At 35.3% G+C, this 25268-nt stretch overlaps 1 protein-coding gene across 1 annotated transcript in view; it reads right to left on the minus strand.

Annotated features, from left to right (window-relative positions):
* LOC131044535 (protein HAPLESS 2) overlaps positions 1 to 25268 on the minus strand; it is a 348241-nt gene that overhangs the window by 276474 nt on the left and 46499 nt on the right. The window contains exons 4-6 of the mRNA XM_057977882.2: positions 20462 to 20501; positions 6187 to 6235; positions 6015 to 6057 (exon numbers count right to left, since the gene is read on the minus strand). Of these exons, the coding sequence (XP_057833865.2) occupies positions 6015 to 6057; positions 6187 to 6235; positions 20462 to 20501 (132 nt within the window). The remainder of the gene's footprint in view (positions 1 to 6014; positions 6058 to 6186; positions 6236 to 20461; positions 20502 to 25268) is intronic.

A 25268-nucleotide genomic window follows, 5' to 3' on the forward strand; every position in this document is an offset into this window, starting at 1 on the left:
TTGGAAGTGGTCTTGTAGTTTTAAACTTTATTCATTGACGAGGTATGCTTAGTGAAGTGGGTTGCTAATGTTGTCATGTGTTGTCAAAGGGAGTCAAGGTTGTCAATGATGTTTGAATGGAGGAGGTCATTTGGAGTAGGTTGAAGGGCATGTATAGGTAGGCTCAAGACCTACAAACACATAACCTTAGAACCATGAATTGCAAGATCATTTCATGTAGCATCAAAGTGAGAAATCACGGAATTTGACTTCACCCCTTCGTTTCATGTATAATTTTGTGCAAGTACCTATGTGAAATGCGCTCAAGAAGGAAGTTTGCATAAGAACATCAAGTTTGTGCATGCACACAGTGAAATCTCACCATTGCATGTTAAGGACCAAAATGCGCTCTATGCTTATACAATCTTAGCCCTCAAGAGCGCTCCATCATCTTTTGTGCAAGCTTTCCTTTGAAGCCCAACATCATGAGACAAATCAAGAATCCTCCAAGTGATTGACTAAGGGAGTCTCTACTTGCATTTTGTGCAAACACTATACCAAGATGCACTCATGTTTCCTTTAGGCAAGGATCAACCCCTTGTGTCACTCTACAAGTTTGTGCATAGGCACACCTCATTTGCATCTTATCATCTTGTCCACATCATCATGTTATATGCGCTCAAGCCATTCTATGCGAAGACCTTCTCTATGCACCTAAGGGTTGATTAGAGTAAGGTAAGAATAAGGTAAGCTATGCATACACCTACCTAGAATGCACTCAACACTTTTTCTGCAGGACATCACCTCAATGCTCAAGTGGGAAAGTGTGAAAATTCCTAAGTATAAAATTTGTGCAAGACATTGTCTATGATACGCTTATGAGGTTTAGTGATGAATCTCCTTTATGCATGGTGACTTTTCCTACGCGCTCCAACCTCCCTTGAAATGCGCTCAAGGGAAAGGGGGTAATTCTAAAATTTAAGTGTTGATCATTTATGCAAACATTACCTCAACATGCACTCTCATGATGCAAATCATTGATCAAGCATTATTTGTGCATGGCAACCTTCAAAGTGCGCTCATCAAGGGGGAAGTAATGCAAACCACCCCTCTAAATCTGCCATGCACACTCATTTCTGCAAGTGCACCCCTCAAATGTGCTCAAGAGAAGAAGAGGTTCACTGAAGGAATAGGCCAGATCTGACCAGCAACAATACAAATCAGACCTGTAAAACAATCAGATATCAAGTTAAGAGTAAAGGATCAGACTTGTAGGGCATTAGCAATTAGGCTTTGAGGATAGAAATCAGACTTTAAAATCAGGCCTAAAAGGAGATTGAAATCAGAACAAATCAAAATCAAACCATGGGTTATGATAGATCAGACTTGGAATTCGCTGGGCAGAACAAAAGTAGTATTTTGAGGTGGCAGTTGCGTTGATATGGCCTTGATGAGCATCTACTTATACCTCTCAAGAGGAGAAATTGAATTGCTTGATGAGCATCAAATAAGTTGACTCCCTGATCTTTGTATGCCTATACATGACAAATGCGCTGAACATAAAGTTGTGCATTCATGCACTTAATATGTACTCATCCAAAGTCTTTGTGCACCTAACCCATTAAAACCCACTCAAAGGAAGAGAAGTTCAAGTCTGCTGAAAAGGGGGCATATTTAGAAGTTCAATAAATAATCTAAAGCTAGCCGACTTGGTGTTAGGGATGTCGGGCCAAAGGGGTAAGGATGCCTATATGATGGAGGTTAATTTCCTTCCAAACATTGAATCAAATTAGTTCAAAGGTGAAGTAAGGGAAGGAGGACTTGGGCCTATAGCTCAACGTGCAGATCTAAATGATTTATCAGCAAATCAGGGTATAGAGATTATGCAAAGGGGTAAGTTAAACCTACTCCAAAACTCCTTTTTAGGCTGGCCCTAGCATCACCTTATGTCATTCACCGTGCCGTATGCGATCATCCTTTTATATATACACGTACCTAAGGCTCGCTTACTCAAGTTTTGTGCAGACAGGTGTCTTACATGCGCGCTATAGGGTGATGTTTGTTCTCAAGTTTGTGCAAGGATACTTATACAATGCACTCAAGGAATGATCAATAGGCTTAGGAGCTGAAAGGTATAATTTGAGAGGGTAAATGTTATTAGTGTTTTAATTCATGGTTTGTTTGTTTCATAGGATCAAAGGTATGGAGATTGGGGAGGTATAAGGAAGGAGCACTAGCATCAAGATCTACTACATGAAGATTACTCTACAGGTTCAAGGTCTTCAACATGAAGAGCTTCTCAAATTTGAGGCTTCCATTACATCACGAAGTGAAGGAGGTATCAAGACTTCAAGGAGTAAAAGAGAGATCACATTTACACCTCGCACTTTCAACATTGCAATTTAAAAGGGTAATGAGCATAAATCAACATCAAGATGAAGGATTCAGGGAATTGCAACCACTACATAGAGATAATTCTACAAACATCATGGAAGGGACTTCAAAGCATAGCGATGAGGATGTGCAAATTTGACAATCTTGAATTTCCTTTAGAAATCCAACAATAATGGTCAGTACAATGATGCAATTCCAGTTGAGGTACAACATGAAACTACCCCCATACATCAAAGCAAGGGATTCAAGTCTGGAGGATCAAGGTCGACTACACCATGAACAAAAGGGTCTACATCAAGCATAAGCATCATAGGGTTTAGATGAACCAAATTAGAATGTGAATGTGATCAAGAAAGCAGATAGTTTCAAAAGAGTTAAGCAAAGCTAGAAGGTCGACTTGATCACCAAATATGATTGGGGCTTCACTGGCTAGGCAATATTATATCACGTGCATTCATATTGGGGGGTTTAATATCCCAAAAATGAGGGTGCAATATATTGCCTATCGGTGAAAATAGGGGGTTTTTAAATTCAGGCTATGAAAAATACAATATTTGGTGAAAATAGGGGGGCTTTTAATTCGAGTTGTGTATTGGGAGGGGGTGACAAAAAAGTAGTTTAGGGCAATATTTTTTGAAAATGGGGGGATTCTTTAGTATGCCATGAATGCACGAGCTATAACCTAGGTTCACTAAGTGAAGGCCCCGTGGATGCAATTTGGGAATATGATCCATCACATCAAGCAACTGGATAATGTTGAGTATCAAGAGTATTTCCCCATCAGAAACACTTTGTGATGATTTACATGGTGTAAGATGAGGTGGTATCCTATTCATCATCAACCCAATCAAATTATTCCAAGTCAACTTGTCCAAGTTCATTGAACTTGATTCAATCACATGAAGGAGCTAGTGACACATGGCACTGCGTCGAAAATTGTTTCACATACCTAATCTATTTTCTCATTGGTCGAATGGAGTTAGTTATAACTAACCCTGATTAGAGTTTCGTTTTGTAATCTCAATCGTCGATCTTGAATCAATCTAAGCCATTCACATGTAATGAGACTGTGATGAACCCTTGCTAGTTCAACTCATCAACCTGCTGTAATTTGTAGATCTTCTTGTAATTTTTAATTATTAAGATGGTCTTTCAGAAATAGACAGAAGTTGCAGAAGAGGGTTTCTTTAATTTGCAGCACATATTGAATAATACATGAATTTAATCAACTGAAACAATGAATTGGAGAATTTAGAAGCATACTCGTAGGTCCTTAGCCAATTTATTGAAAAAGAAAGAATAAATCAGCAACTTACAAAGTTCTGATTTTAATTCTGGAACAATTCAAATCTGCTCTTATTTAAATACTGAGACACCCAAACGGTGGAAGATGGTGCCAATAAATGAGCAAGTTGTGTGTTTAGGAAAAGAAGCCTCCAAACCACAGAAGAATCAACAACAAAACAGTAAATAGGAAAACCCTACAACAAATCTGCCTTGTAAGAAGCCAAATCTGCCCCAATTCAATTCAATTTGACTTCTGAATGAAGCCAACCAAGCTGCAACAATTCGATTGATCTTTCACAATTTCAAAGCTACTGAATTCTGAAGAATGCACGCTCTCCAAAACAGGTCCAAACCCTAGCCGCCATAGCCAAGTGCTCAGAAGAAAATGTCAAATGCTCAATATCAAGAATGAGGTTTAATTTCCATCTTGGCTGCCTAAATACCCAAAAGGTGCGATTTTTGGCAATTAGGGATTTAAAAATAATAACTTGCTTTTAGGGTTCCCAACTTAACCCTAAAAGCCACGCCTAGCTTAGGAGATAATAAATCTTCACTTAAATAAATTTAAGTGATGCACTTTATGATTTTATATTAATATTTCATTAAAATATTAATTGCCTGTGGAACCACTAAAAAATTCATCTCTCTCATTATTGCTCGGAAACTGAATCTGTCAGAAGCTAGGGTCACAGTTCACCATGCCAATGAAAATAGGACCATGTCTATTTTTAGCAAATTTTCCCTAAAAAATAGGAAATCCTCAAAAAGTGTCAGAAACTGATGAAACGAAGACCAGAACTGAACTCAACACTGAACCAGAACAAATAGACAAACCACTCCTCAAGATACTGCATTACTGACCCCTTTATCCATACTTTGTTAGCCTAGAAGGGTCCAAAAATAAGCTAACTCCTCAATCCCAAGTCCCTGACTAGGATGGGCACATTATAGAGACCTCTATATAAGGCTCAATTATCTCATTTGTAAAGGTTAATAGTTAGTAGTTAGAGAATAGAAGATAGTTAGTAGCAATAGAGTAGGAGGAAACGAGATTGTTGCCAAGGCTTGTTGTAATAAACATACTATTTTCATTGAAGATATGGTGGATCTAGTGTGCTATTTCAACTTGTTGCATGGTCTCTACTTCTCATAGTTTAGATGTGTTAGATGAATGGAAGATTTTATTGTTGATGAATGGTGAAGCCTAATGTTCATACCACTTGGAGTTTGTTGATTGCAAATTGCTGTGTGTGGTTAGACTAAACTTGATTAAAGCTTAGCTTCAACTGCTAAATGCTCATTGTTCATAATGTTGGTGTGCATTGGTGATATAAAAATCATTCGCTTATCCCTAGGAGATTGCAACATCTTTGTGTAGTTGTTTCCTCATGGCGAAGCAAAGCTTGGTTTGGTTACACTAATTCAACAATCATTTCTTACATTGTTAGGAGTAGCATAGACTTCCTTATCCCTTTATCCTTTTGTCTTTTATTTTCCAAGCAAGATAGTATAGATTCCATGTTCTAGTAGTGTTCATAAACATAAGTCCCCTTGTGATTCCAGCAATATCACATCATATATACACTCAGTCTATCCCAAGCATTAAGTTGATTGTTTGCATTGTAAACCTTGGAGTTGTCTCACTTGATCATATTATTTAGTATGTGAGGTTTCTTTGTTGAAGAGAGGATAGAATACTTAGTATTTTATTCTATGTTTGAGATGTCCTAAAAACCATAACAACAGGCCCAACCTACAATATTATTACTTAAGTATTTCCCTTATTTTATCCCTTAACCTATGGGAAATAAAGAAAAGGTTATAGTCATTGATTAATTATTTTAATTCTTAAAAGGAGGTGTGACAATATCTCTAATAATATGATTATTCATACGTTCTATCATATTTCGGATAACTCTTCATAATTTACACTTATCCTTTATAGAGTTTTATGTGGTAGAAATTATTGTATGGATATACCATTACCTTATGGCCACTATGGCTTGAACAAAGAAAAAAAAAATTGTAATATTATATCCTCAATATAAATATAATATTCTCTTTATCATGGAAAATTGATATTGCAATCAAAAAGCCAAAACATTGAAATCATTCTACATAACTTGATTTTCAAACACTTGGATGGATAATAATATTGACTATTTGAATAATGATAGGCTCAAACTCTAAGAATTTTCAAATAATATAAATTTTCATATTTATTTGTCGCTTATGATTTTCTATCTTTTTGAAGCATTTTGTTACTAAAATTTCATAAGTTATAAACATTTCATTATATCTTACATTAAGAAAAATTGTAATCTTGACATTTTTTGTCAAGTAGAAAATCATACCATCTACGACTATATCGAAGACAATGCACACTTTTTGATTTCTCTGTTGACATGAAAAAAACAAATTTTAGAATTAATGAATATAGAATTTAAAAGGCCAAAAGAAAATGATTACATTTTCATTATTATTCTTGAGTACCAAAAATATCAACTATGCAATCTTCATGCTTACTTCTACAGTTATGAAGTCTAAATTTGTTTCCACACCGACAACATATGCCCTGAGAACCAAAGAACTTCTTATCTATCAGTACAGCTAAAATAAAATGTCACCATTTTACCAAAAGTTGTCGGAATCCACTAATAACTTGTTAAATCTACAAACATTATTATAATATACAAAAAAAATTGCAAGTACTATATTTAATAGTCCAATTCTTAAATATAGATATGCACTAATGTAATAGTCTTTATATAGATTGCAACATCATTTCATTAACCAAGTGTAACATTAGGCTTAAAATATATCAAATCCTATCATCCTACCTTGGAGACTTGCTAAGGTCTATTACAATGATAAATAAATCATTAAACTATAATAGGCTGATTTTGCAAAATTCAACAGCATGAGGGAAGTTGCACATTCCTTTTACAATATTCATTTAAAATTTAAAAGCTTCATAAGATACATGGTCATACTATGTTCACCAATTGCCCATCTAAACATGTACTAGGATATTTAAGGAAGACACTAACAACTATAATATTGGTAGTCTTATATGTAGCATTAACTGTAGTCAAGTACCTTGTAAAAACTAAAAAGGGATGTTTAGGTTTGACATATTGCTAGTATGGTCCAAAATGAAAAGATTTTGTTGTTCAGATTAGTTGTCAAACACATTGCAATCTTAATGTTTGTATTTATTTATTAATTTGAATTTTAATATTGCTACATGGAAAAGGGGCATCCCACTTGATGTTGCATTCTTTGCTACATGTAATATGCATGATAATGTGTGTAAGAAGCATCAAATGTCAAGTAAGATATGTAAGAACATCAATGACATTGTAAGATGCAAAGATATATGACATGCATAAGAGCATGTAAGATGGAATTACAAAGTGGATTATGACTTTTGATCAACTTATAATATGTAAGAATGACTATAATAGAGCATCCTACTCAAACATGAACAAGTACATGTGCAATTAGAATATGGTGAGCTGAATTCAAAGTTGGAATATTTTTCCTATCAAAATTTAGACATTGGAATTTGAATGGAGCGTTTTGGGCCACAAATTTGCCCATAGTTTGTTGGCTCATGGTTTCTTGTTTAGGCCTGGATATAAAATATATGCTTGGAGTGGTTATTTAAAGAAGCACACGTTTTTGTAGGGGGCTTTGCTACCAAATTCACTTTGTAAAGCCAATGATCTCTTTTTCCTCTTAGTGGAGCACTAATACTTTGAGTGTATTGTAAGTATATTTGTTATTGATAATACCTTGAGTATGCTTTAGAAACTAGGTATTTTCTTGATAGGTTTTCCCAAGGGTATGTCTTGTGTTTTGTTTTTCTCTATTGTTTATAGTGTACATTTGTGACTATTGCACTGCTCATCTCACTAGGTTAATGTAGGAACTTTTTTTTCACTATGGTATTAAAGCTATAGAGTTTTTGGTTCTAATGTTTGCGCAACATAATTCCTTTCATTTGGTATCAAAGCCTCGTTTAAGGTTGTAGGATGGAACGCCTACCTTGTGATATTAATCCTTGTTCGAGTGGAAGCTCTACATAGGTGATCATTTTTTAGACACAAAGACTCACAAGATGGAGATCAAAATTCAACGACACTATTTTTTTTAGTTGTGAAGGGTCAAAAATGGAGATTCAGATTGCATGCATGGATCCATGGGTTGCATGTGGTTGCATAGGTCGATTCATTGGTTACATGTAGATCCATAATGTTTTGGACCTCTTCTTGGGTGGACTCATTGCTTGCATATTGTTACATCTTGCAGAAATATGGTGTTTCGAAGCTGCATGGTTGGGCACATCATTTGCATGTCACTGCATGGACCTATGTGGATGGATACATTAGTTACATGTACTTGTGTGAGTGGATTAATTATTGTGTGTTCATTTATGTTCAAGATTCACGGATATTTGAGCATACATGTGATAGAGGAGCATCCATGGTGTAAGGGCAATCCTGCATCACCAAAAAATATATTTAATTTTATTTTTCTAAGGTTTTTGTTGAATAATGTTGTAGCATACTTTTTGTAGCATCACCAAAAACTATGGTCAAAAGTATAATTTGAATCCTCTAAGGGATAAGGAGGAGAAGCAAGCAAAAGAATCAAGCTCCATTGTTGGTTGTACCGATAGGAAGCAACGAATCGAGGAAGAGGAGAAGGCTGGGGACAATAATTTTCAAACATTCAAAGGACAGATTTCAAGGGGGAAACGAAGATTGGATTCTAATTTGTTACAGCAATCTTGTAAAGGAAGAGAGAATATTAGTCCAAAAGAATGTAATAGTCAGAGAGGTGGATTGTGTGTTGAAGTTGATGAAGAATAGAAGAGTAGAAGGGGGAAGGCTCCTGTGGACAAGGAGCAAAAGTGGCTAAAAATAAACATGGGATTACTATCCCATGCACCTCTCAATGTTCCTGAGTTTACCAACTCAAGGAACATTTCACTTACCCAGCGTGTCTAGAGTAGGACCACCCAAGCAAACTGGTGATCAGCACCACTTAAAAAACTATTTCTCTTATGTTTTGGTTTTTTTCGTCAATTTTAGTTTAATGGTTTCACATGGCATCTCTCTGAGAAGATTAGTAGTGCCTCAAAAAAGTAATAAGTGTGATACGGAAAACTTTAAGCAAATGCAATTAGCTGAAGCAAAGAATCAAACTCCTCAATTCATCAGCATCCTCAACGCGTGTACAGCCATCAAGAAGAAGCTATGTCATATATTGTACTTGTGACTACCTTGCCAGAGTCTAGACACATATGCAAATATGGAAGCACAAACAAGGTACGTGAAATTGTTTCACAAAATGCCTCAATGAGTGTGATCTCATGGATGCAATCAATGCAGAATATGCACAAAGTGGATAAGTCGACACTTTCCAGCAAATAACCTTGGTAGGTGTAAATCGAATTCCATGAGTTTTGCTAGTATCTTCATGCTCTGTGGTTGATCAATGCAAAGACAAAAACAAAGAGCCTGAAGCCCAATCTATGGAATTGCAAGCAAAGAATTATATAGGCCAAAAAGACAATGATGCTGATATTACAAAGAATGATGAAGAATTATATGAAGTGTGCTGAAAGGAATGTATGATTGCTCCTTCAAACCAATACAGATGACTATTCTTTAAAACGTTTTATTTAACAAATTTGGAATCAGGATAAAGGTTTTATTTTATTATAAATTGTTTACCAATTAAGGGATCGATGATAATGGAAATCAAATGTAGTTCATAAAAATGCTTCTTAAAATGGGAAGAGGAATCGATAGCATCTTAAAGAATTTGAATGCGTTGAAAAATGAACCGATAAAAATCCTTTGGCGGATGTTAAGGACAGCGATAAGGAAAAAGGGGAATTTGCCCAAGTTTTCCTACTTCGGACCTTTGCATAGTTTTAGACTACCTCATTTTCAGCCTTTATGTGGTTTTGGAAATGTCAACCTTTTCTCATTTTCTATCTATTTTCGGATTAAAGGCCGAATTTACGATTTTGAAACTTTCCTAACTTTTCGGCTTACAGGGACATTTCGCGAGCATTGGAAAGCCTCAAGTTTTGGGCCAAATAATGATATCATGCAATTTTTAGACTTGGTTTTCAGCTTAGAAGATGGTTTTGAGAGTTTTGCTTCTCTAGGTTTTCGGCCTGGACAAACCATTTGCGAGATCCACTCTATTAGCCAATTTCGGGTTATGAATGGACTTTGTGAATTTTAAGAATTTTCGGCCTAAATGCTAGTACCGCGTGGTTTAAATTGGTCTTCTCTCCTTTTCCGCTTGTAAGGGGAATTTGCGAGTTTCGGACTTGGAATGACTTCTCATGATTTGGGCTTCTAACACAATTTTCTCTATGATCATTCTCGGGCCAGATACCTCTTTTGCGCGATCTTCATCTTTCACTGCATTTTCAGCCAAATGATCCTCTCTAATTTCGGGCTCTTAGACAATTTTTCAAGTTTCTGAACTTTGCTTTTTGGCATAGGAAGTAACTTCGCGTGAATTCGATATGCACTTTACCCTTTCGGCCCATGAGCAGATATCGTGAACTTTAGTGATTTCGGGCTGAGGGGTCAAATTGCAAACTTCCAAAATGTTATATCTTTCGAACACTTAGGGAAAAGTGCGCAATCTTGACGACTCCTCTCAAATTGGCCTTATGAGCCGATTTGAGAGTCCCCCTTCACACTTCGGCCCACAAGGAGTGTTTGTAAAAAACTTGATTCCTGCAGTCTTTGAAGCCTTTGATGACCGACGCGAGGGTAACCTACATTCGCCCTAAGACTTCGGGCTTCTTCTCTCCTAGCGGGCAGACAGATACAACACGGGGGGTCCCTGTCAATGACGGGGCATGTGTGCTATATGCACAACAGGTAGTATGCTCAAATTAAAGAGATAATATCACAATGAATATTATGTGAGGATAGTGAAAGCCATGACAGAAAATGCATTAGAGCTAAAGGCAATCCTCTACACAAGAAGAGCAGAGCAAGGTTATAATAAATGTATAACAAAGAACATGAGAGTCTTCTATGAAGAGCTGAAGAGAACCCAAGTGTTACACAATCCCAGTCCCAGTCCTACATGCCAACCTTATTATAGAATAGAGACTATAGTCCGTATGATGTTAGGAGACACACCAGCAAGACTCTTAAGCATTTCAACGTTTAGATAGAATATGATGCATCTGAACTATGCAGCAAGTATCATCAGAAGAAGATAGAAGGGTCATCATTGGGCATAGATACTAAATAGGATGACTAAGACATCTTACCTTTACATGCCTACCACACCAATGATTACAAGACACTATATGTTTTCAACTAAGGTTCCATGTTTCTGAATCTCCTATAATTTTATTCAGCTTTCAATCTTCCTATTTGTGCTTGTTGTTATATCCATCATAATACTCCTAGTTTTATATCTGAATACACATGCTGAAATCTTTAGTGCCAAGGATGTATTTAGATCAATGCATCAATTCGGATCATTACATATTCATAGCAAACCACATCAAATAGGTTGAGAGATAAACATACTCAAAATAGAGAGTAGAGCATAACCAAATACTAACTTCAATAATTCAAACTGGATTAGAACAAATTCTTAACACAAGAACAAAGCTCGAACTAGGGTGATTGTTACAAACCCTAGGAAGATAGTTATGCAACCCTTAAAGGAATAAAAGGAATACTAAGATCTGAAAAACTAGTGCACAAACCGACATATGAAAGCACCCTCAGATGAAGTAGTTAACAAGCAAGAGAACCTTGTGCACTAGATAAGACACCAATAACAATAAGGCAATCAGATGCAAATCTCCAAACCAAGTGGACCCTACAATTGAGAATAGAGGAATGAGAACACCTAAAATCTTATTCTTGCTATCGTCCCATCGATGCCTTCAATTTGTCAAGCAAACATTGCTGTTGAACTTTCTGATTCACCTTAGACTTCTTCAGCCCTAATCTGCACAAGAAGAAGTGCAGGTTCTTCCTTCAAGTTGTTAGGCCTTATAGAAGGAACTTGGCTCTGATACCATGTTAATTTTAGATCAGATTGATAGCAATAATCAGAAATAACACAATGAACACACAAAACACAAGAGTACCCGGGGAAAACCTCCCTCTTGGAGGTGAAAAACCCAGCAATTAATCTCAGTTTATATTAGGCAATAATCAATATGTGACTTTACAAGTTTACTTCAACACTTGAAGCAATATGAACATCAGCATATACACAGTAGTATGATGGACTTATCTGCAATATACTTGACTGAAGATGATTTGTTGCTGCTGATCATAGGACCATTCGCTAATCAAGGAGTCAATTCGCTAACCATGAATGATAGTCGCTGCTCCAGAATTAGTTTGTTGTTCTTGGAGATGAATTCACTGCCATAGGGATATGCTCGCTGATCTTTATGATGCAATTTGCTGTCCTTGTAGTTATATTCGTTGACTAGATAATTTCGTTGCTGATCAAGAATGTAATTCGATGTCTTCCATTGTATATAATGATGAATGAATGAACCTTGTATATATATGTAATCTTAGCCACCTAATTCATCCTAGGTCGGCTCACAAGGATAATCAATTAATAATAATATGATGACCTAAACTTGGCACCCAATATAGGGTCATCCCCATTGCATTTACAAGTTACAATGTTCAATATAGGGTTAGCCCTATCCACAAGTTACATCGCCCATTATAGGGCCAGACCAAATTAAAAGTTATATTTAATTTTGCACATTTAATGTGACTAAGGCTGATAGGCCAATTAGTCACCCACAAGTTACATTATGGGTCACGCCCAATTTTCATATTTGCAAGTTACATACACATATCAACATCCTTAATGGTTACAAGTTACATGATGCATTTGGGTCCAGCCCAATACAAGTAATACTTATATTTGATCCGAACTAGCTATTATTTCAACAAATAGAACCACAAAAGAAGGTAACTGGCTAAAAGAATTGATTATTCTAATACCCTCCCTTAATGGTCATTGTATCAACTAAGTACCTGACATAAGACACTATAGGTCTTTTGATCACAAATGCAATGCAAAGAACTCTCTACTGCTACGAAGACCCTCCTAGGATCTACAAAGTGGAAATGACCAAGACTAGCTGATTCTAGATGACTGATGTAACCCTCACACGCGAATTAGAGAACTATCATGTGTGAATTACTAAAGCCTGAGACCATGATTTTGAGGAAAAATCAGCAAACCCTTTTGCAGAAGAGTACTGAGCACTATTTGCTCCACCAACTCCAAAACAGACTGCAATATACCATGATTGTAGATGTTCGCCACGGCAACTCCAAGTGCGACCCAAACTTGAATGCAACAAAGCACGATTTTTTAGGAAAAAACCATCAAAACCCTAAAAACAAGAACCCTCCAAAAGAGAATTCGCAATTTTGAGGAGAAAATTGAAAAACCAAGAAATCTGAGGTTACAAATCTTTGTTTTTGTGGAAAAACCAGTAAAACCTAGATAACCAAAATCCTACGCAAAATTTGCGAATTACAGATGATAATTTTTAAGAAAAACTTATAAACCTTGCCAACAATTTTTGAGGAAAAAATCGTGAAAACCCAACAAACAATTTTTTTGGAAAAAATCGTGAAAACCCAACGAAGACTTTTTGAGGAAAAAAGATCAAAACACACGGACGATTTTTCAGAAAAAAATCAAGAAAACCCTCAGACAATTTTTTTAGGAAAAAATCGTGAAAACCCTCCAACAATATTTCAAAAAAAATCATGAAAACCTAAAAAAAAAAAATTTTGTGGAAAAAATTAGTAAAACCCTAAAAATAATTTTTTTAAGGGAAAAATCATAAAAAACCTACAGACAATTTTTTTCTAAAAGAAAAACACAGATAAAGTACCTGTTGTGACCTATTTCACACATAGCCCCATCGCGGATGAGGACCCCCCTTGTTTTTTCTTTTTAGGGTTTTGTCCAAAGCTCTGCAATTTCATAAATCTATTTTCTCTAAGAGTTTTGAGTTAGAGTTTTGAAGTCATCCCGAGCCAAATAGAGAAATCATGCTCAGAATCATGTTTGAACATTGTCAAAGTGCTTAGAAGGTCTGAAGGACGAGGATTGCAATTACTTTGGGTCATTTCTGACAACTTTCTATTTTTAGGAATTTTTGCTTTTTTGCTTTTTTCTAAATTTAGAAAGTTTGATTTTTGGCACTTTGGGCACAATCCAAAAAGCAATTTTTTTTGGCTTGCTTTTTGCTTTTTTCGCTTTTTTCTTTTTTCTGCTTTTTTGAAAGAACCTGGGTTTTGTTCCTCGGGTCATTTCATCAATGCCCATGTCTTCAGATTCGAAAATTTTTGCCTCTTAAGTACAAAAAGCAAGGTTATGTTTTTTTCTGGTTTTTTCTGAAATTAGGGTTTTGATCCTCAGACCATATCATTACTGCCCATGTTGTCAGAATTGAAGGATTTTGCCTCTAAGTGTAAAAAGCAGTTGGAAACCCTAATTAGGGTTTTGTTCTAGAAGATCATTCCTTAAGCCATATGATCAGTACCCATGTCCTCAAAATTGAAAAGTCATGTCTTTTAAGTTTTAAGTGTAAAAAGCAAGGTGGAAACCCTAATTAGGGATTTGTTCTAGATGATCCAAGTATGAACGTAGCAAGTCAAAGATGGACATGGCAGTATGAATGAAGATGTTTGGAAGAAGAAAAATGGCATGAAGGACAAACTCACCCAAGGCATGAAAGACATGGCCAAGACTAAGCAAAGTCCGACTAAAGCAAGGTGTGGATGGCTTGCCAAGCTCGAAGTCTGCCTAGATCATGGAAGAATATCCAAGAACATATCAACTCTGCCCAGCCAAGATAGAAGATGGTAGATAAAGCATAAAGTCCGCCAAGGTTAAGATGTCAAAGGCAATACAAAGTGGAAGCTTGTCCAAGCTTCCTTGAACTCCGCCCATGCACAAACAAACTTGGCAAGCACACGGAAAACTCCTACCTTCAGTTAAGAAACTCATGGCGAGAGTCAATTAAACTCCTACCTAAGGTTAAGACAGCAACAAGGGAGATTTTACAAACAAATCTTTAAGTTCGCCTAAGTTGGATTGAATAAAGCAACTTGTCCAAAGGTTGGCAAACCCCACCTAGGCACATAAGGAAGCATGTCCAAGCTTCCTTGAACTCCGCCCTATCAAGTGTGTGGCACAAGCAACTCAAACCCTGCCCGGCCATGAAGGATGTCCAAACTCTATGAAGTCCGCCATCTAGAAAAGCAGACATAAGTTGGCATAAAGCATTCCAAGTCCGCCTTGTCTAACACATGACAAAGTCCGCCTTAAGCATCAGTAGGGAAGTTCCAAGGAGAGTTGAAGTCCGCCATATGCCAAGACTCTTCAAGTCTGACTTCCCTAGAAGATAGACATCCAAACAACCTTCAAACCTCACCATGCCAAATAGAAGATGGCAAGACATTGTCAAAGTACGCCGTGTCTAAGGAGACTCCAAGTCCGCCACAAGGAGAAGGATAAAAGCAGATTAAAGCATAATGACATGGCAAGCAAAGTTCCCATAACATAGGAGAAGAATAAAAGAAGAAAGCAAGGAGTTTGGAATGGCAAAGAGCTTTCAAAGTCCGCCAAGATTGAAGCAAAATAAACATGTCTAAAACACAGCACTAGGTAGCATGTCCAAACACCTTCAAACTCCGCCATGAACACATAAGGGAAAGAATATTAAATCAAGACAAGTTTGAAAGGTGAAAAGATATCCAAACAACCTCCAAAGTTCACCTTACCATAAAAGATATGTGCCAAGAAGTATCAAAGTCCGACATGAAAGGATGTCTTAAGGATATGAATGTCTAGACAACTTCTAGGTCTGCCAAGAGGAATAAAGTTTGCCAAGGAAAATTGCACAAAGTTTTCCAAGATGGATAGACATAGACATTCCAAATTTGCCAAGGCATAAATGGAATATGTGAAGATGCCTTGAGCCAGACATGAAAATTCGCCCATGACCTGTGGGTAAGACATGATGAAGATCAACTTGCCATGGCGAAAGACAAAAATTGGCTAAAGGAAAAAAAAAATTGACAAAAATTGCACATGAAATCAAGGGTCAATCAATGAATGGGTTGGAAAATAATTTTTTGACACATCAAATATTTTAATATTTAATAATTTTCAAAAGGAAAATAATTTCACCACTTAGAAATATTTTCAAAAATCCAAGAATTTTAGTAATTGAAAGAAAGTTCTAGAAGATTCCTTAGCTAAGGATGGAAATTTGAGAGAGAAATAAAACTTTCCATTTTGGAAAGAATTAAAACATTAATACAGAAAAAAAATAATGAAAAATTAGAAAAAACAAAAAAACACAAAGATGAAGCTTCTAAGTTTAAAATCCTTAAACTCTATATATTTTCAACCAGTCACTTTCAAAATTCATTATTCGGGTTGGAAATTTGGAGAGCAACTGAGAAGAAGTTCTCTCAGATTTTTGTGAAAGTTAATTTTTGAAGAGGAATTTTGAAGGAGTGAAATTGTCTAAGTGTTGAAACACAAGAATAAAGTGCTTTTTCTGATTTTAAGACAGAATTTTCAGAATTAAAGGTGAATTTCAGTCACAAAGAGCAATTTCAATGATCCAAAATCTGAATTTGACTGAATTCTTCTAATATTCAGTCTTATTTCTCTCAAAATTCATCAATTTCTAGACCAAATTCTTCACTTTCAGTCTGCTTTTTGCAGAAATTTAGCTTTTTGACAAGCTGAAAGTGAAATTTTCAAGTAAAAAGGGTCTAAAATCATAATTAAAATCAGCAAGTTGTCTTGAAAATGATATTGAATTTTCATGTGTTATGCAGGTTAATGACCACCAAAGGAGCACCTTCCAAAAAAGCACCAATGAAGTTTGCCAGTAAAGGAGTACATCCAGAATCCAAGATCAAATCTAAATGGAAGAATGTCACAGACACTGACCTTGGACATGTTGACTTAGAAGAATTCAAAAAGAGAATGTATGGGCATGATGGATACCTGTCGACACCCATTGTTTGCCGGATGATGAGAAATGGCATCATCCAAGCAGATGGATTTCCTCTAGCTAATGAATGTGTTGAGCTAATAGTTGAGTGTGCCATACACTACAATGCACAATCAAGAGAGATCATTGCACCTAATGGAAGGGTTTTAGCTAATCTTTCAGAGTTAGCCATTCAAGAAACATTTGGAATTCCAAACTACAATAAAACCTCCAACAAGACTAAAGAAGATACCAAGAGGATCTATGATAACCAGTCTGAACTCTGTGCGGCAAATATTAACAAGTCATGGTTGGAAAGGAAAAGACCCCAAGGGAAAGTGCCAAAGAATCTATTACGCCCATACTTCAAAGAGGAATATGGTGATATCATCCTACTGTTGAATAGGGTAATGGGCAGCCCTCAGGGTGTGCCATTTGAGACATGGATGTACTATTTCATAGATAAAATTACCTCGAGAGTCAAGATGTTCAATTGATCCCGCATAATCAGCAACAATCTTCATGAACAGATGATAAATTTGGAGAAGACAAAGTCATTCTACATGAGCTCCTACATTATCTACTCATTGGCCAGAAATTTTAGATATTCCTACTGGTTTGCATAGGCCTAATTGGCAATGGAGAAAATGAATTCAAGTCTTATGACTATTACCCGCAGTTGCAGCTTAAGGAGAAGAGCCATTTCAAGCGAGTCAATGATGCATTCTTGATGTACATCAAAAGGACATTACAAGGAGGAACTCACCAGAGGTTGTCTCCTAAAGCTAAAAGTCTAATCAACAAGTATGTATCCTAGTTTATCGAGTTTCCAAAATTTACATATATAAGAATTCAAGGTTTTAACAGTCGTCCTTACCAACTTCTGATCTATCCAACCAACAGGATGGTCCTACTTGAAGTTCTCAAACAACTGGAAACATATCAAAGTTTCAAAAGAATAAGACAAAAGGCAACAATTACCTTTCCATTCGTTATTGGAAATATGGAGTGTAATGTCCCCTTCTCAATAAGGAGAAACCAGTGGTCCATTAGCCTATTCCGGAGACCCGTACGTTGACTGGAATCAGGAATTAGGATTTTCCTATTTTTGTGGAATACTGCGTGAGCCAATTGATGCTTGTTTGGTAGGGATTCTTCGATTCGGATTGTGGATTCCTTCTGGGTGTTTTGAGGGCTTTGCAAAGGTATAACATACATCTTGTTCTAAAGTAATTTCCGAACTTACTATTTTTAGCAAGTTGGTGGCAACTGACTGGATTTTGAGGTTTTTCTAGGTTTTCCGAGCTCATTCATGGGGTTCGACGAGCATATTTTTCGGAGTTGTTTTCATGACTTACTATTTTTAGTAAGTGTCAATTCAAACAATACTATTTTTGCCAGTCTTGGGCAGAGCTCCAGTCCAATTCAAATTAGTGATTTCCTGCACTTCAGTTCACAGTTTGATTTGGCAGTGATCAGTAGTTGATTTATAATTGATTAGTTAAATATTATTACTTTATCCCAAAGTTTGATATTTAATTACTTTTACTGATCAATTTTACGTAAATATCATGTGGTGTTGTGTTCTTCTCGTGTGCATAATTATTGATGTTGAGTAAATGATGTCATTGTGATTAATAATATTTTGTAAAATGTTGCAACATATTGATTCACCCGCTCCTCTCAATATATTTGCGTTCTCTTCAAATGTAGATTAACCCATTTGTTGTTGTCTACACTCCTTTTATAGCAGGTATGCATTGACCTTATCAAAAGTTGGAACTTGACTTACGGCCTATAGGTTAAGAGACTCCACAAATGTCTCAAAGGAGGGTGGTAGGTTGTTAGTGGTGACAGAAACAATTACCATCAATCGGTTTGTTGACAATAACAATCTAATTACTAAGATTGTCAATTTTTAAAAGATCTTCTAACAAAGACCCACTCACACAACTTCGTCAAAAATAAATTTTTAAATATAGGACCTAGCCTTTTTCTAAGATTTGATATTTGGTTTTCAGATTATCCAAATTAAATGCAAATGTCGCACTACGGATTTTGAGAATTAAATATTCAAACATGAATAACTTGAGTATCAATAGGCCTCCTAGTGATGCATGCCAAAATGATTTGGGCTGTTGGTTGTAGACCTAGTTTTAGTCCCTATGATAATTCAATCAAACATCTAGTACTTAACAATCGTGAGTCTCTTGTGACTTTAGATATTATAATTTTTCATGTTCTTTTGACAATACTCAATTTTGTATATTACACTAGAAAATAAACTTTTTTCTCCAAAAAATTCATTATTTGGCAACCCCTTTAATTTGACTGAAAACATAAAATTTACCAAAAATTCTAATCCTTAGATTTTGCAAATTTTGTCAAACTTGAAAACCCCTTCAAATTTTATTATGAAAACTCCAAATTTTACAGAAATTTTTTGAACCTCCTCTTCAAATTTTACCAAAAAAAAAATAAAACTTTGCAAGGAATTTGAAATAAGAGTTACCAACAAATAATGCCCTAGTCACTGCAGATTTGAACTGTGACCCTCATGACAAATCATGCTACCCACACACTACAAGTCCCACAATATTTGTGATTTTCTGCAACTATGAAAAGATTATTCTGACTGCAACTTTTAAAAAAACCCACAAATCTCTGGCTTTGAAAAATCCTCATGATGTATTCGTTCATTGGGCTGAAACTAGAGATAGAAATTTCCTATTCTGCCTACATCTGATAAACCAGTTTTTGGTTTGTTTCTGATAGTAACCCTACAAATCCATTACAAAGTTTTTGACTGCCTAGAAAGAAATGACTACCTACAACTTCTACAACTATGGACTTGAGAAAAATATCTGTATACTTTTTAGTGATTTTCTCATGCCCTTGATGCACATTGTGCCCTTGACCCACAATCATGAATGCCACACCAGCACAAATGTCCTATGAATTTGTCTTCCCAACTTTCTTCACAATAGTGAACTTGGATTCGATAACAATGTTAGTATAAGCAAAAGAATGAGATGAGAGAAAAAGACTTGCATCTCATAAAGTGAGCACAACTATTTATAAAACTAGAAAATTACTATTACGACTAGCATCTTGACAATAATACATTCTATTTAATCATCTATAACAACTAAAAACTTATTGAATGACCTACATCTAACCACCTAATTTATTATATACAAGTCTAAACATACACTTTATTACATCATGATTCTAATACATCCTAGTACATTCAAATATTCAAGAGGTTACCTTTTCCCTTAAAAGAAAAGAACTAGTAATTATATGGAAGTCGAATCTTCCTTATACATATCTCTAAAAATGCAGTGCTCTTTTCAATTAATATATGTTTCTAAAATCTTCTAATTTGCAAAAAGAAGACTGTCATAAACTTGAGATAATTGCATGCTAAAAATAGTTTGTTTGCTATTAAAGAGAAAAATATTAAGAAACATCCACATATCAACATAGAAAAGATATCTAAATAGTCTCTCTATAATAAAAATATAGAAATCATTATTTACAAAAAAACACAATTTGGAGAAATGGAAAAAAGGGAGAAGACAACAAGATCATGAGAAAGATACTGATTTAGAAAAAAAGAAAAGAGAGAGAGAGAGAAAAACAAGAAAGATTAAGAAACATGGGTATTTATCATCCACAAGATTGGGGGAGAAAATCATAAGAAGATAAGTCAATGCCAACCTCAGTTCCCTCAATTGGGTTGTTATACCTATCTCGCATTCTGCAAAACACAAAGAAATGTTAAATGATGAGTAAAGTATCTTAAATGGTGGAGGAAAGTTTGTTTAGCATTAAATAAAGGACATGACTTGCACAAGTAATCAATACTTGCTTTCATGGCATCTCCTTTAGATAGCATTGACAACAGTTGTGAAATTTTATGATTATGAAGCCATATTTACTGATAAAAATGGTTATTGTTATTGATAAATATTATAAAATAACATGTCACTTATATGTTATGTATATAAAAGTGGCCATAATTCAAGAAAAAAATCATCTATTACTCAAGCATACCAAAATATGTTGGAGAAATTTTATCTATTACTCGAGCATACCAGAATATGTTGAAGAAATTCCATTTGGAACACTTCTGAGTAATTTTCGTCACTACATGTGCTAGAGTTTTATGTTTACGATATAACTATGAATATGATGGCTCATTAATTATAAGATATATATATATTATGCAACATTTCATATCATATGATTACAAAAATAACAATGATATATTCTCTTGGAACCTACATTATTCCAAATTGTCTGCAAAATGGTCTACTAGACTACCACAAAGTGGTTGATTAATTGCCCCATACTTTCAAACCGGATAAAACAAACCATGAAGTCAATTTAAGGGCCTCAAAGCCATTTAATGTAGCACTCTATCTATTACAAGTATAATGTCTTTGTTGTCCAACTAGAATTCTGACACAACCATAGTGGGCTATGACAAATCAGTGACCAATTTACGAATCCAGATCTGCATTATCTTACTCTACAGATTTTTGTCTGTCAATACATTCTTTAATATTTATTGTCTCTCTATTTGATTTTTGTTTTTACTTGACAGAAAGCAGGGATGTGGTATCCCAGATTTTGAATTGTACAGGAATGAGGTATCGCTGTTACGAAAAATTTAGAAAGCTTGGATTTGCTCCTAGAATTCACTGAATAAGTATTTGCAAGTAGACCACGATATAGAATAGAAATATTTTGCTAAATAACACTGAGTTTGCAGGCTTGAGGACCCTATGATATATATTTCATAGCATTTCTCAATGTATTAAGGATGGACGAGCAGAGATATAGTGAAGGCAGAAATTTTCTGGATTTTGGAGACAACAAAGAAGTAGATATTAAAATAATATATTACAATTAATGTTTCGCTTTTTTAATACAATAAAACTAAAAGCATCTAATAATAACATAAGCAGTCTAAAAGAAACCAACATTTTGAAGAGCAAGACAATACCAAACCATTGATTCCATGATGCATCTGATAGAGTGAAAGTGATAATTCTTAATTCTTGTAACATCGGTTGTACCATTTCCGATACATGAATTAAATATATGTTAACATAATTATTATACACGTTAACTATAAATTATAAATAAATATTATCGGTTACACCCATTAATGTTTACGGGCTGGGTTAAACAAATCGCGATATGTTTGTTAAAGTGCTGAGTGGTACGTAGGGAGAGATGTGTCTTCCCACGTGGGAAGACATATCTCTTCCCTACGTACCCTCTCATTCACTTAGATATATAACATGCATACGATGGGGAGGAGGACAATACCGAAAATTAATAAGTGTTGTGCTTCCTTCATTCACACAACTGCAGTTCAAATTTAAATTCCAGACTACATCTTTATCTTTTCTATCCTCTTGATCACAGAATTTATATAAACTTAACATGGTATCAGAGCCAAGTTAAGGAATATCAAATTAAATTTTGTAACGATCTTATAGACTTTCACTCGGCCCTTAGTAGGTCACATTCCTATAATCCTAATGGCAACCGGAGTTAGGTTTGAAGATCGATTAGATGGAGCTTCAAATTTGGAATCTTGGAAATTAAGGATCATGCTTGTTTTGAAAGAAAATAAAATTGACTCCCATGTCAAAAGTGAAATTCCTGAACCCTCTGATGATACAGAGAAAATTCGGAGGAGCAAGGACAATGAGAAGGCTCTTAAGATAATTGTGGATTCAGTGAGAGACCACATTTTGCCAGTTATCTCTAAATATGAGACGGTTTTTCAGATGTTCAAAGCCCTAGCTGACATTTGTGAAATCAACAATGAAGAGCACACGATTATACTGAGAGGGGGGGGGTGAATCAGTATAATAATGTTTTCCAATTTAATACTTTGTAATCAATTAAAATAAGCATGCATATGAACACAATAACACAAGATTTCAGTGGAAACCCAATGTGGGAGAAAACCACTAAAAATGTTTGCTATATATATATTTCTTTTACAATGTTTATAGGCACCAACCTACTAGAGGCACCAACCCCTAACTCTGTTTGTGAGCAACAACCCACTGGAAGCACCAACTCTCAAATCTGAATTCGTGAGCACCAACCCACTGGAAGCACCAACTCCCACTTCTGAATTTGTGAGCACCAACCCACTGGAAGCACCAACTCCTCAATCCAGAATTAGTGAGCACCAACCCACTGGATATAAATCTGATTTTCCACCTTCTGAATGTTGTCACTACAACTGATGATGGACACCTAATTTCCTTCTTTAAACTGCTATAATTTTCTTCTTCACTTAGCTTTAAAGGCCTGAGTATAATCTGATTTCTGTCTTCAAAAACTATGCATATATCTGAGAATAAACTTCCACCAATCTGATTATGAAACTGTCATAAGGCTGTAATATAATTCTGATCAATTTTTCTTCATAAGCGGTATATATATATATCTGCAAACAATCTTGTCTTAGTCTTCTCCTTAATACTGAGATTATATTGCTTTTGAATCTACTTATTTTAATCCAACGATCTGTACTTTCAGACTTTCAATATGCCTGTGTATATTAAAAAATATCTTTAATAGTACATACACAACATTTTTTTTTCACAATTATTTTCTCAACATCCCTTTTTAAATTTTTTTATACACACCACTAATTGTCAGCAGATTCTTATATTTCCAGCATTCTCTTCTACATCTACAGCTGTATATACTTATTATCTTCTCAGCACACATACACCCACAAATTTCTTTTTATTTATAATACGAGCACTCTCTACACATATACCACACTCTACTTCGCAAATAATAGACTATATTTATAGTCCTTCGAATTCTTCAAAAAGACATCATTCTTCATTCATTAACGGAGGTGTCTCTTTTCCAAAGAGTTGCATCCTTCTATAAAGATCTTTCTTTTGATGGATTTTAACTTTTAATTAACCTTTTAAGAGCATGGATAAGTTCAAACCTTTTATCAAATATGATCGCATCTTTTTAAAACTTTAGTCACATTCTTTACGAACTGTGCCTTTATTAAAAAATATCCACTAAACGTATCTTTGACTAACCATTAACTTTGCTTGCCACATTAATATTAGTTCATAAAATCGATATTAGCCATATTTCATAACTATTATTAACCATCTCCACTGAAATAAATAAAGACTACTTAATTTAATCTTTATTATATTTTTCATTTTCACGTCTTCAAAAAATGAATCGCTGCACTCTTAAGTCATATTCGTTGCTATTTTTCTATATCGCATATGATGATGATCATTTCATATTCAAAACTTTAATCGCTTCTTCATAATTTTAATTCTTTATGAACTTTCATGAAGTCGTCTTTTTAGCGTTCATGTATATTAGCAATCGCTCCATATCATTTTAATATTTGTTCCTTCGCACCGTTCATCGCATCCTCCATTAAGCTTTATTTGATGTTCAATGCAATGAATGTAATTGTCTCTAATCACACAGTTGTTGTGTCTTTTGCTATGGCCATGATTGTGCCTCGAACCCATGATCTACTCATCTCCTATCCACGTCCTCCTCCATACTCCACGCTAATAATTATGAAAGAAGTCAGCCAGTGAGTGGCAAATAGAATGGCAAGTGTATTTGCCTTAATAATCTCTGTTGTCTTTTATCTAATAAATATGATGAGGTTGCCATAATATTAATTGTCCTTTGTCTTCAACAAATCATTGATAGAGTTCGTCTTTAGTATGCTGTATATATGTGTTGAGTCTTTAGTCTTTAATGACATCAATGACAATATTTCCATCAATCTCCCCCTTTGTCATTGATGGCAACCTTTCAATTCAGATTGCTCCCCCTCAAACCACTGACTGCTCCCCCTGTCTCCAATTTCTCCCCCTTTGACATCAATGGCAAGAGATTTTTTTGTTGTTTGTAACTTGCCCTTCTTTAATGTAGGTTTTATACAAAGCACTTACTGAAAGGATGAGAGTGATATTACTCCCAAATTCTCCCTTAGGTACTCAAAAGTCTCTTTTGGAAGAGGCTTTGTGAAGATATCTGCTAACTGCTCTTTTGTTGGAACATATTCCAACTTTACTTGCTGCTCAAGAACCTGTTCTCTTAAGAAATGAATCTTGATAGGAATGTGTTTTGTCCTGGAGTGCATCACTGGATTCTTCGACATACTGATTGCACTTGTATTATCACAATAGATAGAGATAGGATGATCATACTCAATCTTAACATCTTGCAAGGTTTGTTTCATCCACAATACTTGCGTACAACATGCTGCTGCTGCAATGTACTCTGCCTCTGCAGTAGATAGAGATGTTGAAGCCTGTTTTTCGCTCAACCAGGATACAAGGTTGTTGCCAAGGAAAAAGGCTCCTCCACTAGTGCTTTTGCTATCATCCTTGTCACCTGCCCAATCGGCATCTGTGTATGCTTTGAGAGTGAAATCATCACATTTTGGATACCACAATCCAAAATCCATTGTACCCTTTAAATA

The sequence above is a fragment of the Cryptomeria japonica genome, chromosome 9 (genome assembly GCF_030272615.1).
Source record: "Cryptomeria japonica chromosome 9, Sugi_1.0, whole genome shotgun sequence".
NCBI lineage: Eukaryota > Viridiplantae > Streptophyta > Pinopsida > Cupressales > Cupressaceae > Cryptomeria > Cryptomeria japonica.